Below are 16499 nucleotides of genomic sequence, written 5' to 3' on the forward strand. Positions count from 1 at the left end.
AAGGGGGTGATTTAAGTATTAGTAGATTAAAAGATGTACTATTTATGATATCAAATCTGTATATCAATTGTTCTCTCATTTTGTATGAAAAAAAAAGTATAAATAAGAAAAAACACATCAGAAATTTCTATTATGCTGAAGTATAATTTCCACCTTGTAACTGAGAGTACTTATGTTTATTTTCATTACTTAGAGCATACGTCTAGTGATCCACTTAGAAGTTGTAACCACTCAGAATGTGCATCACAGTTTCTAATCCAGGATTTATAGATAAAACAGGTTTGCTTTAAATCTTAAAGGGACTGTTTTAGGTTCGTCACTAGTGGCACATCGCTAGGTTATGCCACCATTCTGTGATTTGGCGGGGGTCTGACTGCTGTGAAAGTGCTGCTCCTCTTCCTCTAATGTCATCACTGGTTGGATATTTCCAGGTGGCCACATGCTCGGCCAATTATAGTCAATGGCCAATAGAACTAGGCCACAAATGCGAATCCTGAGATTCCTTTAATTATAATGGTTTTCCTCTCTTCTGTTTTATCTCATTTTGTCATTTCTACAATCATTTAGAAAAAAACAAACAAAAAACAGAATACGTCATAGTGATATATCATAAGCTAAACTCTATATAACAGAAACAATATCTCTCCGTGTAAAGAAAAGGAAAAACAATATAATTGTAATAAGAGATGATCTGTAGCTAGGAGCAGAATCAGTAAAACTGTATATACAGTGGTCTTTCAGCTTTACTGTATAGTTTTCCTGTGGAATACATACGTATTCTGCATACAGTAGCCAGTAAAGCCATTATAGCTTTGGTCAATAGGCAAACAAGAGGAGACTCCGATAAAATTGTGGGTGACAGATCAGATTCTGAACACATCCAAGTTATTCTCTGGAGGTGTCTAATGAACGGCCTCTTGCTCAAAGCTCTGCAGATGTCACCAGCAATGTTAGTCCAACATCATGTATATTTAATTAGTTTTCAGATCATCAATATTAAATTGTAATCCGGGCGACATATTTGTGAGTATATTCCGAATAACCGCGTTGAATCGCATCTCCCCATTAATATGTATGTTGTAGTAGGGATTTTTGTGATTATTAGAAATTATTTTCACCATTATTTTCTTGCTTTTTACCGTAGTAAAATGTAAAATGGATTAAGTTAATTTATATAACTTTTTATTTCCTCTGAGTGACCTTTTGAGCCAGCAAATACAATGCAATGCAAATTAGTTTTATTAACCTCCTAACGACTTGTGTTTTGGTCTTTAAGGGTGTTGTCCAGGCACAGGATAGGTCATCAGTATATGATTGGTGGGGGTCAGACACCCATACCCTTCACCAATCAGCTGCTCTGCCTGCCTCCGGGCGCCAGATGTCCATGCTGTAAGCAGATCGCTGCGGTCACAGAATAACAACCAAGTTGTGAATAGGAGCAGAGCTGCTGTTCTGCAGCACAGCCGCTATGCAGTGTACGGAGCCATCTGCTTCCGGCTCCAAACTCTGCATACCGTGCATAACATCCAGCGCCTGATGGCAGCCAGAGCAGCTGATCGGTACGGAGTCTGGGTGTCGGACCCCCACCCATCATATACTGATGAACTATCCTGTGGATAGGTCATAAGTTGTCCATGCCCGACCAGCCCCTTTATTGACCAGCACCTTGGTGTCACACATGCTATCCAAACTGCATTTACTTTTTTTTTTCTTTTTACTTTTAATATGGGTGCAAAAATGACAAATTGATTTTTTTTTTTTTTAATACAGAGAAATCACACTTTTGTTTTAAAGACTCTTTAAGCTCTAAAATGTATATTTTAAGGCAATGTAATTTGTGTTGATGTATTGAAAAGCGTAGCTGACTACAACTGAAACATGCAGAAAAGATGCCACAGTTTCCGTTTTTTTTTTTTTTTACAATGAGAATAAATGGCCGATATCTGCAACTGTTTAGGCATATAGTTGCATATGTCTTAGGCATATATTGGGCAATACAAACATATAGCCAGATCGGGGTGTGAACAGAGCCTAACACTGAAACAAGCACAGTCTGATGAGACCAGACCGTAGAACCATCATCTCAAGACACACCGGCAGCATTATATAATGTGCCTGGACATCATCAGATGGGTAATGCAGATATCTTCACATTTACAATGTACCACACTGAAACCAAGACAGGTCTGTCCAAAAAGTGACTCATTGGTTGGATATGATTCTCCGTTTCCCTTTCAAGGCTATATGGAACTGTAAGCAATCGTTTTCTAATAAACACACATACCATTCACATTTGGCGTATTCTTCCAAAATGTGCAGAATATATGCAGAGAAGTTTTCATCTGCAGTTATGTAGAGCTCTGTAGGAAAACACAGCTAGAGTTCAGTAATATTGGGTTCATGAAAAAGTTGAGATAATATTAACACCAGATGGTTGGGTAGGATGGAGGAAAGGTTCAATCACAAAGTTCAGCTGAATCAGAAGTTATTTCCTCGGCAAGGATCACTAAACATGAAGACTTAAAGAGGCTCTGTCACCACATTATAAGTGGCCTATCTTATTCATGATGTGATCGGTGCTGTAATGTAGATTACAGCAGTGTTTTTTATTTCGAAAAATGATCATTTTTGACTGAGTTATGACCTATATTAGCTTTATGCTAATGAGTTTCTCAATGGACAACTGGGCGTGTTTTACTATATGACCAAGTGGGCGTTGTACAGAGGAGTGTATGACGCTGACCAATCAGCATCATACACTCCTCTCCATTAATTTACACTGCAGATCGCGATATAGCTATATCGCTATCTGCAGTCACATAAACACACTATAACGCTACTCCAGTGTCATGACAATGAATATACATTACCTCCAGCCAGGACGTCATGTGTATTCATTCTTCTGACCACTTCTGTAGCGTTTGTGTGATTTACAGCAAAGCACAGCGAGATCTCGCTGTGAATGACAGTTTACAGCGTAATCTCGCGAGACTACGCCTGCTGTGCTGTAAATCACAGAGACGCTACAGAAGTGGTCAGGAGAATGAATACACATGACGTCCTGGCTGGAGGTAATGTATATTCATTGTCATGACACTTGAGTAGCGTTATAGTGTGTTTATGTGGCTGCACATAGCGATATAGCTATATCGCTATCTGCAGTGTAAATGAATGGAGAGAAGTGTATGACCACTGGCGTAGCTATAGGGGTCGCAGCGGTCGCAATTGCGACCGGGCCCCGAAGCCAGGGGGGCCCACGGCCCCCCGCACTACATCAATAAAAAGTTACTATAGTAACTCGGGCCGCGGGCCCCTGTTACTATAGTAACATACTTTACTTACCTTCCTGGTTCCGGATGGCAGCGGAGGTCCTGACGTAAAGCGCTGTGCGCAGCGCATGACGTCACCACGCTATGCGCCGCGCACAGCATCGAGACTACAGAACTCCCGCCGCGGCCGAAGAGGAAGGTAAGGTTAGCCCTGACTGGCGGGGTCTGACTCCCGGGACCCGCCAATCAGCTGTTTTGAAGGGGCCGCAGCACTCGTACGAGAGCTGCTCCCCTTCATTCCTGTCACTTCATTCCGGTCACACTGTGAATCCGTGTCGGCGATTCACAGTGTGAGCGAGTAGTGAAATGAAGGGGAAGCAGCTCTCGTACGAGTGCTGCGGCCCCTTCAAAACAGCTGATTGGCGGGTCCCGGGAGACACATAAGCTATTGATGGCCTATCCTGAGGATAGGCCATCAATGTTTAGGGACTGTACAACCCCTAAGCCTACGATGTAGCAGGCTTAGGGGGCCCATGAGACAGGATCACAGATTGTGTGATCCTGTCTGCTGGGCCCTGTATCTAAGCCAATCACATGGTAGGCTTAGATACATGGCCCATGCGTGATCCTGTCTGCTGGGCCCTGTATCTAAGCCAATCACATGGTAGGCTTAGATACATGGCCCATGCGTGATCCTGTCTGCTGGGCCCTGTATCTAAGCCTACCACACTGTAGGTTTAGATACAGGGCCCCAGCACACAGTAATCTTATACTGTATAACATTACTGTCTGCTGGACCCTGAATCTAAGCCTACGTTGTGGTAGGCTTAGATACAGGGTCCCACAGACAGTATCACACATGGGCCCTGTATCTAAGCCTAACACACGTGTTACTAATCATTTTTTGTGTGTTTTCTTACAGGTTCGGTCGTTGGACTACGGCGGATTCCAGGACTACTTCGATGAAGGCTTTTTTTTTATTAATAAAATGGTTAATGAGGGTTGTGTGTGGGTTTTTTATTTCAATAAAATATTTTTTCTATGTCTGTTTTTTTTTAAACTATATTACTACCGCCTTAGTAATGGCCGCCGGCTGTTTGACAGCATCCATTGCTAAGGCGGGGCTTAGTGTTAGCGGATGCAGAGGCTAACACTAACCCCCATTATTACCCCGTTACCCACCACCACCAGGGGTGCTGGGAAGAGCCGGGTACGATCCAGTACCTGACCATCTGTAGTGATGGTCGGCCACTGGGGTGGCCGCAGGCTTGTATTATCAGGAGGGGAAAGGCCAAAAACAGTGGCCCTTCCCACCCTGGTGATGCTAGGCTGCTGCTGCTTTATTGTATCTGGCTGGTTATGAAAAATGGGGGGGACCCCACATTATTTAAAAAAAAATAAAAAATTGGAAAGAACGATGTGGGGTCCCCCCCAATTTTCATAACCAGCCAGATACAACACAGCAGCAGGCAGCATTACAAGGGTGGGAAGGGCCACTGTTTTTGGCCTTCCCCAGCCTAATAATACCAGCCTGCGGCCACCCCGGTGCCTGCCCGTCACTACAAATGGTCGGGTACTGGTTCGTACCCGGCTCTTCCCAGTACTCCTGGTGGCGGTGGGTACCGGGATAATAATGGGGGTTAGTGTAGCCTTTGCACCGGCTAACATTAAGCCCCGCCTTAGTAATGGAGCTTGTCAATCAGCCGGCGGCCATTACTAAGGCGGTGATAATAAAGTTTAAAAAGATACAAGCACATAGAAAAAATATTTTATTGAAATAAAAAAACACAACCCTCATTAACCATTTTATTGAGAATAAAAAAAACGCCGTCATTGAAGTCCTCGTATCCGAAGTCTAACAACCGAACCTGTAAAAAAAACACAAACACACAAAAATAATCAGTAACACATAAAGAAGCAAAATTATTATTCTTACCTATCCTGGGTCCAGCGCTGGAGCCGCAATGTCAGCGAGCTGGGCCCTGTATCTAATCCAATCATGTGTGATACTGTCTGCTGAGCTGTGTATCTAAGCCAATCATGTGTGATACTGTCTGCTGGGCCCTATATCTAATCGTATTTTGTGTGATACTGTCTGCTGGGCCCTATATCTAATCGTATTTTGTGTGATACTGTCTGCTGGGCCACTGTATCTAATCCAATCATGTGTGATACTGTCTGCTGGGCCCTATATCTAATCCTATCTTGTGTGATACTGTCTGCTGGGCCCTATATCTAATCGTATTTTGTGTGATACTGTCTGCTGGGCCCTATATCTAATCCTATCATGTGTGATACTGTCTGCTGGGCCCTATATCTAATCGTATTTTGTGTGATACTGTCTGCTGGGCCACTGTATCTAATCCAATCATGTGTGATACTGTCTGCTGGGCCCTATATCTAATCCTATCTTGTGTGATACTGTCTGCTGGGCCACTGTATCTAATCCTATCATGTGTGATACTGCCTTCTGAGCCACTGTATCTAATCCTATCATGTGTGATACTGTCTGCTGAGCCACTGTATCTAATGCTATCATGTGTGGTACTGTCTGCTGAGCCACTGTATCTAATCCTATCATGTGTGATACTGTCTGCTGGGCCACTGTATCTAATCCTATTATGTGTGATACTGCCTTCTGAGCCACTGTATCTAATCCTATCATGTGTGATACTGTCTGCTGAGCCACTGTATCTAATCCTATCATGTGTGGTACTGTCTGCTGAGCCACTGTATCTAATCCTATCATGTGTGATACTGTCTGCTGGGCCACTGTATCTAATCCTATTATGTGTGATACTGCCTTCTGAGCCACTGTATCTAATCCTATCATGTGTGATACTGTCTGCTGAGCCACTGTATCTAATCCTATCCATAGTTTATAGGGTCGTAGTGCTATAGATATGCTATGCTGTCTCATATACACACTTTTTTTTGGGCGGACACATATGTATTGGGGCTATTTCCCAGACATTTTAAGCCTTGAGGGTATGTCCACACGGCAGCGTCTGTTATGGCTGAAATTACTGTGCTGTTTTCAGGAGAAAACAGCACCGCAATTACAGCCGTAATGGCATATGCAGGCGTCTTTCGCTGCGTCCATTATGGACGTAATTGGAGCTGTTTTTCTATGGAGTCCATGGAAAACGGCTCCATTTACTTCTGAAGAAGTGACAGGCACTTCTTTGACGCGGGCGTCTTTTTTACACGCCGCCTTTTGACAGCGGTGCGTAAAAAAAAATGACCGTCGGCACAGAACATCGTAAGACCCATTCAAATGAATGGGCAGATGTTTGCCAACGCTTATGAGCCGCATTTTCGGACGTAATTCAATGCTAAAACGCCCGAATTACGTCCGTAAATAGGGTGTGTGAACCCAGCCATAGTGACGCCCCGGCTGCTAGTGCTGCATTGTTGGGTCACTTAGGAGACCCAGCGATGCAGCTGACAGCTGCGGACCGTCGGCCATGAGAAGTTTGCGGGGGGGGGGGCCCAGTAAGAATTTTTGCATCGGGGCCCATGAGCCTTTAGCTACGCCCCTGTGTATGACGCTGATTGGTCACTGGTCAGCGTCATACACTTCTCTGTAAAACGACCACTTGGTCATATAATAAAACACGCCCAGTTGTCCATTAAGAAAGTCATTAGCATAAAGCTAAAATAGGTCATAACTCCGTCAAAAATGATAGTTTTTCTAAATAAAAAACACTGCTGTTCTCTACATTACAGCGCCGATCACATCATGTACAAGATAGGCCACTTATAATGTGGTGACAGAGCCTCTTTAAGTATTCCCACTCCTGTATAATATTCCTAATAAATATTTTAGATCATTAGAAATGTTTCTGTAGTAGGATATGATGCTAACCATTTATTGACACACCTAACAAAATAAAAAGCTCCACGTGTAAAACAACAAAAATGTGAAGAATGGGGAAACACATGAGGGTCTTAACCACTTAATGTGAGTAGGGTCTCATTCGTACAGGCGTATGTAGGGCTCCCATAGCGGTGCATGGGGCCTACGCTGTACTTCCATATACCTACAATTTCATATGGAGGTTTTTTCTAATCTGACAAAAAAACAATCATGGCATGCTCTGCTGGATGTAATGTCTACAGAGGTATTCTCCCTTAGAAGCATTGCTGTATGGCAGCACACAGATGCTGTGCAGCGCCGTACAAGGGAGCCGTACGGCCTCCATTCACGGCCATACAAGTTCCGGCAGGATTTAGAAGACCTCAGACTTTTAACAACTCCATTCATGACTATGTAAGATCTGAATAAGAAACAATAGACATAAGCGTGAAGAAACCTGCTCATGTCGCCACAGGAAACATGAATGAAATTGTCAGATTAGAACACAAGGGCTGATGTATACGAATGATTTTTTTTTTTTTGGTAGAAGTATCTAGCAATTTGACAGCAGTAGCAATATACTTTTCATACAAAATAGTCGTACCTGATCGTATCATTCAGTTCAGCGCTTGGTGAGGCGGTGGTATAATCAGGACATTCTATATTTCAGTATTAACTAATTTGGGGCATGTCATTTATTAGCTCCTGCGTTTCTTTTAATACTGAATTGTATTCCATAATTGAAGGGTTACGTACATGAGATGCATGTTAAGAATTTTGCTATATTAGTTAGGCCTCAAGCAGGAAGCCATAAATTGACCCCATTGTATTGTCCGTATTACGGTCACAAATCCCTGCCTGACCTCAAATCTAATGGCCCCAAACTAATAGTATTAAGGTTCCTTAGACCTGCTGAAATGCGGATGCATTATGGCCGTCTGAATAAGGATGTAGTCCCTTTTCAATAACTTTGTATATTAAGGACCAGAACATATTTGTTCCCATATTGCACTAGAACCAAAATCAGAAAACAGACCGAGAAAATAGCATAATAGGAGCCAAGTGGTATTTACCATAGAAGTAGGTGATTTCCAGGTGGGCATGGGTTAAACAACACCCAGTGACGCTATTGATAGCCGCTGCAGTGTGTTACTTGCCTGCCGCTTTCATGCCATCTTCGTCTCCTGCACATAAGTGCTTGTGACAGACCTTTATTTTATGTTTTATATTAAAGAGCAATTTATGATTAAATGTTAATGACATAGAATTTTCACAGTGCGCCCGTATATTCTACCAGTTTGAACATTTTTCAAAGAAGCACACCAAAACCCACTGTTTTCCATGAATAAGTAATAAAAAGCATGTCTGCATATCATCATTCATGCATTCTCTAGTTACCCGGCCAGTGATTAACCCTTGTGTGGGCTTTAGTTGCCAGCTTGGTGACAGGAGCCAAGCTGATGTACCGCTGTGTCGAGCAGCAGCTGTCTCAGGACAAACGTAGCCCATAGCACAGCCTGTAAAAAAAATAATAACTTGTCTTAACTAAGTAATATTACAAATGGATGCTTGTCATTCTGTGATGCCACCCAATGCCCAAAGTGACATGTAAAGTTATATGTAAAACTTCTGAAAATTGGATAATGCTGAAAAATATTATCATTTTTGGCATATGGGTTTTAAGGGTTTGTTGCCTTTCTAGATAATGGCTCCCTTAAACCATAGTATTAACAGGTAGCATTAGGTGTGTGAGTTTAACTATAATCCACCTGCCGCTTGTCTTCACTACTGCTATCTGTATAATATTTTCTGGAACGAAGGTTCTATTCTTAGAACAACAGGGGCAAAGGTATTGAATTCCTAGTCCGTGTGATATGTAAGGTTTGCACCTTTCAGTTCTTTACAGTATTAATGCTCCATAGCAACATTTGGCCGCCCACATGTTATGGTAGAGTCACGGCATTGGCACAACTCCCACACAACCTCAATTTCCATGTCAGATTTCTTGGGATTGTCATGCGGTTTTTTATTTCTTTTATAGGGAATGAGTTTACATGCTACACACAGTAATGCCAGAATTCTCCAGCAACTCGTGGTTGACTATAAGTTGCCATGAGGACCTAGCTTAAATTCTGCCCCTTCATTAAAGATGTGCCATTGACTTTATTTTTGTGTCTGATAATTACTACAAATGTTTCACTTATTCTAACTGGTAAACAGTTGCTTCAATGTCTATTTACCAGACCGTACCTTGGACATTTTCATTCACTAGATTGAGTCACTGTGGATATAACTAGGCTCTATTTGACACCGATAAATAAAAAATAGCTTATTTTATGTATTAGGCTTCGTTCACATCTGCGATGGGCTTCCATTCATGGGTTCTGTCAGACCTTTCCCTCAGGGGCCTCATGAACTTAAACCATACGGAAACTATAGCTTGATTTCAATGGTAACGCTTCCGTTGCAAATGGTTTCCGTTTATCTCTGTTTTGTAATGTTTTCATTGTTTTGGCGGAAACAATATTGTATCCGTCAAAACAACGGAAACCTTACGGAATTTAGAGCAATGGAAGCATTACCATTGAAATCAATGGTAATGCAAACGGAAGCTATGGTTTCCGTTCGTGGCATCCGGCCGGTTCGCCCTGGTTCTCCCAAACCAGTTGTTTAAATTACAGTCGGTTCGCAGAACAGGCGTGAAGGGGAACCTGTCCCCTGCACTCCTTAGGACGCAAATGCAATTGAGTTGACTAGCGCTGCCCTGGCGAGGCACATGATGCCTAGCCATTCGGCGCATTAGTGATGATGCAGTCGGCGCAATGATGTCATCGCGCTGCTGCGTCGTTCCGCTGGAGGAGGACTGGCGTCGCTGGAGGATGGAACGGCAACGGGACAGGTAAGCATATGTTTGTTGTTTTCCTTTTACTTTGGAAAGTGTTGGGGCCTTAACTATAGGGAACAATAACTACAGGGGAGGACTATATAGGGGACAATAACTACAGGGGAGGACTATATAGGGGACAATAACTACAGAGGAGGACTATATATGGGGCGCTAATTATAGGAGAGGACTATATAGGGGCGCTAACTACAGACTAACTATGAGAGGCACTATAGGGGGTTTTACACTGGGTGACGATCGTGCAGACCAGCGTACATAGAACCCTCGTTGCCGATAATTGCCCTGTGTAAAAAGGTCAGCGATCAGCAGATGAACAAACAAATGCTAGATCATCTGCTGGTCATATAGTTTTAAAAATATAAAATATTATCGTTGTCGGCAGCACATCTCCCTGTCTCCCTGGGAGACGTGCTGTCGACATGATAATGTAAGGGGACGAGAGATCGGAGTAATGACCACTCGTCCCCATCCAGAGTTCCGTGTGACAGGAGCAAACGAGTGCCGATCAACAATGTATCATTGATCGGCGCTCGCTGAATATCGGCAGGTGTAAAAGGCCCTTATCTACAGGGGGCTCTATGAGGGGCACAATCTACAAGGGGCACTGTGTGTGGTGCATTACGTTACAGTGTTTGACACAATTTTATTCATGGACACAGTGTATGGTACTATTATATTCAGGAGCACAGTGTATAGTACTATTATATTCAGCACAGTGTGCAGCACTATTATATTCAGCACAGTGTGTAGCACTATTATATTCTTGGGCACAGTGTATGGTACTGTTATATTTGGGGGCACAGTGTATGATACTGTTATATTTAGGAGCATAGACTGCGGCACCATGAGAATTTTATCTTCGTTTACAGGTACGGAAATGTTGGAAAAGTGAGGAGCTGAAGACATCTGAGCGGCGCACTCTGCAGAAATGGGTCGTGGCCGGGAGAAGTCATAATAGAGAACCAAAGAAAAGAGAAAAAGAACGACTTCAATCTGAGAAGTAGTCACCGGGGAATCACTAAATGTAAATGTTTATTCTCCCTGTGACTGATCAGTACTCTAGTCACTGTATGATCTGCAGAGAGATGATGGGTGTATTGTTCTTTTTTGTGAAACAGCTCCCAGCATATCCTTATCATCGTTCTGGCTATACTGGGAGCTGAAGTTTTATGCCGTACAAACTTATATGGCAAGAGTTAAAATGACTTTGCAAATTATCTCTGTACAGAGATGCATTTGTGCTTCTGCTGTATTTATGTACTGAGCTTGGTTCTGGTGCTGTGTATATATATATATGTACTGAGCTTGGTTCTGGTGTTGTATTTATGTACTGAGCTTGGTTCTGGTGCTCTATATATGTACTGAGCTTGGTTCTGGAGTTATATACATTGTAACAACCAAGCTCAATACATATATTCAGCACCAAAGAGAAGCTCAGAACCTATATACAACTCCAGAACCAAGATCAGTACATATATACAGCACCAGAACAAAGCTCAGTACATATATACAGCATCAGAACCAAGCTCAGTACGTATATACAGCATCAGAACCAAGCTCAGTACATATATACAGCATCAGAACTAAGCTCAGTACATAAATACAACACCAGAACCAAGCTCATACATATATACAGCATCAGAACCATGGTCATACATATATACAACATCAGAACCAAGCTCCGTACATAAATACAGCACCAGAACACCGCTCAATACATATGTACAACACCAGAACAAAGCTCAGTACATATGTACAACACCAGAACCAAGCTCAGTACATATATACAACACCAGAAGCAAGCTCAGTACATAAACACAACACAAGAACCAAGCTCTACATATATACCTCACCAGAACCAAGCTCAGTACATAAATACAATACCAAAACCAATGTACTGAGCTTGGTTCTGGCGAGTATATATGTACTCGGCTTGGTTCTGATGCTGTATATATGTATGAGCTTGGTTCTGGTGTTGTATTTAAGTACTGAACTTTGTTCTGGTGTTGTATTTATGTACTGAGCTTTGTTCTGACTTACTGCGCACGCCGCACTCCCTTCCACCCTTCACACAGTCCACAGACTAACTAAATGGGCTGAGCATGCTTAGGATATTGAATGCGCGCATATAGGTCTATACGTAATGGGTGAGTTTAATATAATGAGCGTCGGTAGGTAGGTATGTACGCTTATGTAATTATATACACTGTGTGGAAAGCCGCAGTAAATCATTCTGGACAGGGAATTCCTTTATTTAGAGTCAACTTTAATATAGGGCGTATTTGGAATATCGTAATTGCTTTATTTTATTACAAGACTCATTTTCCATGGTGCGATACATTGCAAAACACAGCAACAACCCCCCCCCCCCACACCACTCGACGCGAATGTCTTCATCCGCAAAACTGTTGTTAACAATTTGAATCCAATCCCTGGTTCTCCTGATGGAAAGGACTAAAGGAACCCATGAATGGAAGCCCGACGAAGATGTGAACGAAGCCTAAGTGAAAACTCTACAACGTGATCTACAGTCAGTTCGGTTCTTACATTTGAAATAATTCGATGCACTCCTATTCCCCCACTTCAAATCAATAGGCAGTAAAGGTAACTTTAACAGCAGTTACATCAATGAGTCTGTGTGATTCGGTCACTTAGGGCTAGCTGGATTAAGGTTAGTGGAGGCCCCTGAGCAAACAATTTGATGAAGGCCTCTTTCCCACCTCTTGGTCCCACACCCCACATTACCCCATATGGCAACCATGCGCTTGGCCCACTCCACTGAAGTGTATACGCGTTATGCAGCCAGCTGAGCCATCACTTCAATAGAGAGAGACACATGCATACCTGGTCTTGGCTTGATAGATAGTGGATGCCAGGCCTGCGTGGCCAGCCTGTGTGGAAACTGGACACATTGTAGAATTAGTCTGTGGTCTACAAGTCATATGACAAAGCAGGGAGTCAAAGGCTCCTGCTGAAAAAAAACAGTTTTCCTTATGCGGCTATGATTTTAACAAACAGTTTGGAAGAGCTGGTCTGGGCAGGGGTGTGGGTGGTGGAGGCCCCCTTGTGCCCTCTCTGTAATCTGTTCCTTTGGACACTGCAGATTTTCCTAGTTCTTCTTTGCAAAACTGTCAGTATGCCATTCCTGTGTAGCTTTAAAAGAGTCATGGAAAAACATGAAAAGTCAAAGGGAATTAATACCTATGGTTCTCCAGCTGTTGTAAATCTACAACTCCCAGCATGACCTAGCATCCTGCAATCTGTCAAGGCATGCTGAGAGTAGTTGTTTTTCAACAGCTGGACAGCCATGGGTTGGAGACCATTGGTATAAACTTGATTTCCTATACCTATGATTGAATTTCTGATTCAGGCTCTTACTAATATTACCAATATAGCATTTACACAGACATCTGATTGTGTGCAAAATATACGAATCTCAGAATATCAATCTCATGTATGTAAACCCTGTCACACCAAATAATGAGAAATGTTATCTTCATGTTTGCAGTAATAGCATCTCTATGTAATAAAATACCATTTCCCAAACCAGCAAAAGGCTGTTTTGACTCGAGCATATTTTTGATCAGCATTATATCTGTATTTTTGTTGCGAAATAGAGAGCCATTGTTAATCTGAGACTATTCATCCGTTTTACAGATGGAGAACGCCTATTACAGTCTATGAAGAGTGTTCAAAATATGGATTAATCCGTATGTCATCCGTATTGCATCAGTATTTTCAAGGGTTTAATATAATTCAATTTCCTTTCTGGAAGACTTCTCATCAGTATAACAGATCTATAATACAAAGGCGATACTGATTCAATACAAGTAGTGTGAAACTAGCCTTTCTTGGATTACATGTTAAACTGTCAAAATACTTATATGAAGAAACTATCTAAGGCTATGTTCACATCGCATTTCTTGGCTTACGTTTAGGGTATGTGCCAGGAAACGCTCCCGACGTATAAGTTTAACGTAGGTTGTGAGAGATGCCTGGCATAGTCACCCAAAGACTATAGAGGTATACGTTAAATGGAGCCGTCATAGACTCTCATGACCACTTTCATGATGTATACGTGAAATGGATACCATTATAGCCTATGTGTGAAGGATTACACATATACTTTTTTAGTGAGATCAGTTGTATGTAATAGCGTAGTCTATCACGCTATTCCATACTTAAAAGGGTATAACGAAGGATACGAGCATGATGGCTGGTATCTTTTGGCCTCCATCTGACCTGAAGACACACTTAGCATGTACGTCGGGAGCTTTCCTGACATACACGCTAAACAGGACAAAAACGTTATGCGGATGGGGCCAAAGAAATAATCTGCTTGTTGTCTATAGACAGTTGCACCTTTTTGTCCAGAGTCCTTTTGGGCCGCACCAGGGCCTGGGTGCAACTTCTACATCTGCATCCTTACACCCCTGAATCTAATGATCTGAACAATTGGTATCATGGATACTTATGATGCTGTTAGATTGGGTCATAAGACCCATAGTAGGGTTGGTATTTCAAATTGTAATACCCTAAGAGCTTGCAATTTATATTTTAGTGCCACATCGTTGTATATTTTATCACTTTTTGAACTATGTGTTGTTCATGTCATATTTTATTGCTGTGGATTCCTATGGAACATTACTTGATGGGAGCTTTTTCACACTTTCCCCAGCTCTGCAGGTAGCTTTTATATAGGTGCCCGCTCACTTAAATATTTGTGTGTGACCAGCTAAGTATAAAATATATTGCTGTCTATACAGTGGCGCCTACATGCTGCATTTACATAGTGGCATGAAGACTGACCAGACGACACAGCCTTAATTCAGCATAATTTTCAGTATATGGAAAAGCCCTTCATTTAGAGTTTGTTTTTTTTACCGTTTTATATCATCTCCCATAAACAATTCACAGATTATAATGTTCTGCTTTCACTTTCTACAGTCATTACATCCTGCCACCCCCTAATTAATTACTTAGGTGATGATTAAAATTCTTTCTTCTGCATTAATTTTTTGGGGAAATAAAAGAAATCAAATGGCATTTATCTTTAGGTTCATGAAAACTCAAGATATTCAGACTTTGAATTATTTAAACTCCCCCAACACATACACTGTTGCTTTTCAAGCATAAGTTATAATTTAATTAAAAACTTCTGGCGCATTCCTGGCATTTTAAATATTAACGTGTTCCATGGATCACTTTCGATTATCTACCGTCATGAAATTCCTGAAGATGTCACAATTTTAAGGTTCCTGAAGTTGCACTCAGAATTGTCTGTTGATGCAAGAGGGATTGTGATAATTACACACATCCATTAGTATCAGCAGAGGAGATAAACATCAGGGAGTCTTAATGGGCTTGTCTCGGTGACAGCTAGCAAAGAACATTTGACATAATTAAGGATAGATTTGATTCATTTGAAAATATACTCTCATTATAGGTGCCCAGTGGAAGTTGCACTAAAATTGTTAAATTCCCCAGAATAAGACTGTAGCGGCTGGGAAGCTTTTGAAATCCGCTGTGGCAGTCATTGGAATTATTCACTCCTCTTTATGTCTTACTGCTGTCAAGTTCACTTTGCGTTTCCTTGTACTGCAAGCTCTAAAAGAGGCAACCTGTTGGCTCCTCTCTTCCAGATTGTGCGGAGGTACATCAAGGACTGGTTGGAGAGGAAGAAACCTCCATTTGGAGCCATTAGCAGCTGTGTCCTTCTCATGATCATCTACACAACCTTTTGTGATACATTTTCTAACCCAAATATTGACCTGGACACCTTCAGTCTGGTTGTTATTGTATTTATCAGTAAGTGCTATCTGATAGTTCCTTTATTTTACTTTCTTTTTAATGTTTATCAAAGTTTGATTGTTGAAATATGATTTTACTATTAACTAATTACAGGTGTTCTTAACCATAAGCCTCTGTGTTCTTACCCATAAGCCTCTGTTATTCAGAAATGTCCCCCTTCGCTAAACCTATTTGATGAACCCTGTGTGTTGAGGCATTGCATAACCAGTCATTTTCTAACATATATCTATTATGGGAATTGCTCCCCTTACAAGTAATTTATATTAATAATAGAGTAGAAAAAAAGAAATTCTAATTCTCTGCCATTGTCCTGCAAATCCATCCAACCTGTATTCTGTCTGCAAAAAGCCTGAAAGAGAAGCCAAGGTGAATTTCACTGGTTTAATGTGTCTCTGCCTTTCTCTGTTATTCGCTAAATTATCTTGCTTGTAAAGGTATAGGTGGCTTTTTTTTCCCCAATAATGGGGCAGATTTACTAAAATTGAGCCAAAAATTGGGACAAAAAACTGGTGTAAATGAAGATAACCAAGAGGTGGTATAAGGAAGAGAAAAGCGCCTAACATTTCTAGCAGGATGTTCCAAATTTATCATACAGTGTGTGCCACTTTGATAAATTTGGCGCATCTTCTGACTGTTTGGACTGAGTTTGCGCTAC

At 41.7% G+C, this 16499-nt stretch overlaps 1 protein-coding gene across 2 annotated transcripts in view; it reads left to right on the plus strand.

The window, feature by feature from the left end:
• The window catches only part of SLC10A7 (solute carrier family 10 member 7), a 209357-nt gene that overhangs the window by 160104 nt on the left and 32754 nt on the right, over nucleotides 1–16499 (plus strand). For both annotated transcript variants that reach the window (XM_075860378.1, XM_075860377.1), the window contains exon 8: nucleotides 15676–15841. In XM_075860378.1, the coding sequence (XP_075716493.1) occupies nucleotides 15676–15841 (166 nt within the window). The remainder of the gene's footprint in view (nucleotides 1–15675; nucleotides 15842–16499) is intronic.

The sequence above is a fragment of the Rhinoderma darwinii genome, chromosome 1 (assembly GCF_050947455.1).
Source record: "Rhinoderma darwinii isolate aRhiDar2 chromosome 1, aRhiDar2.hap1, whole genome shotgun sequence".
In the NCBI taxonomy this organism is placed as follows: Eukaryota; Metazoa; Chordata; class Amphibia; order Anura; family Rhinodermatidae; genus Rhinoderma; species Rhinoderma darwinii.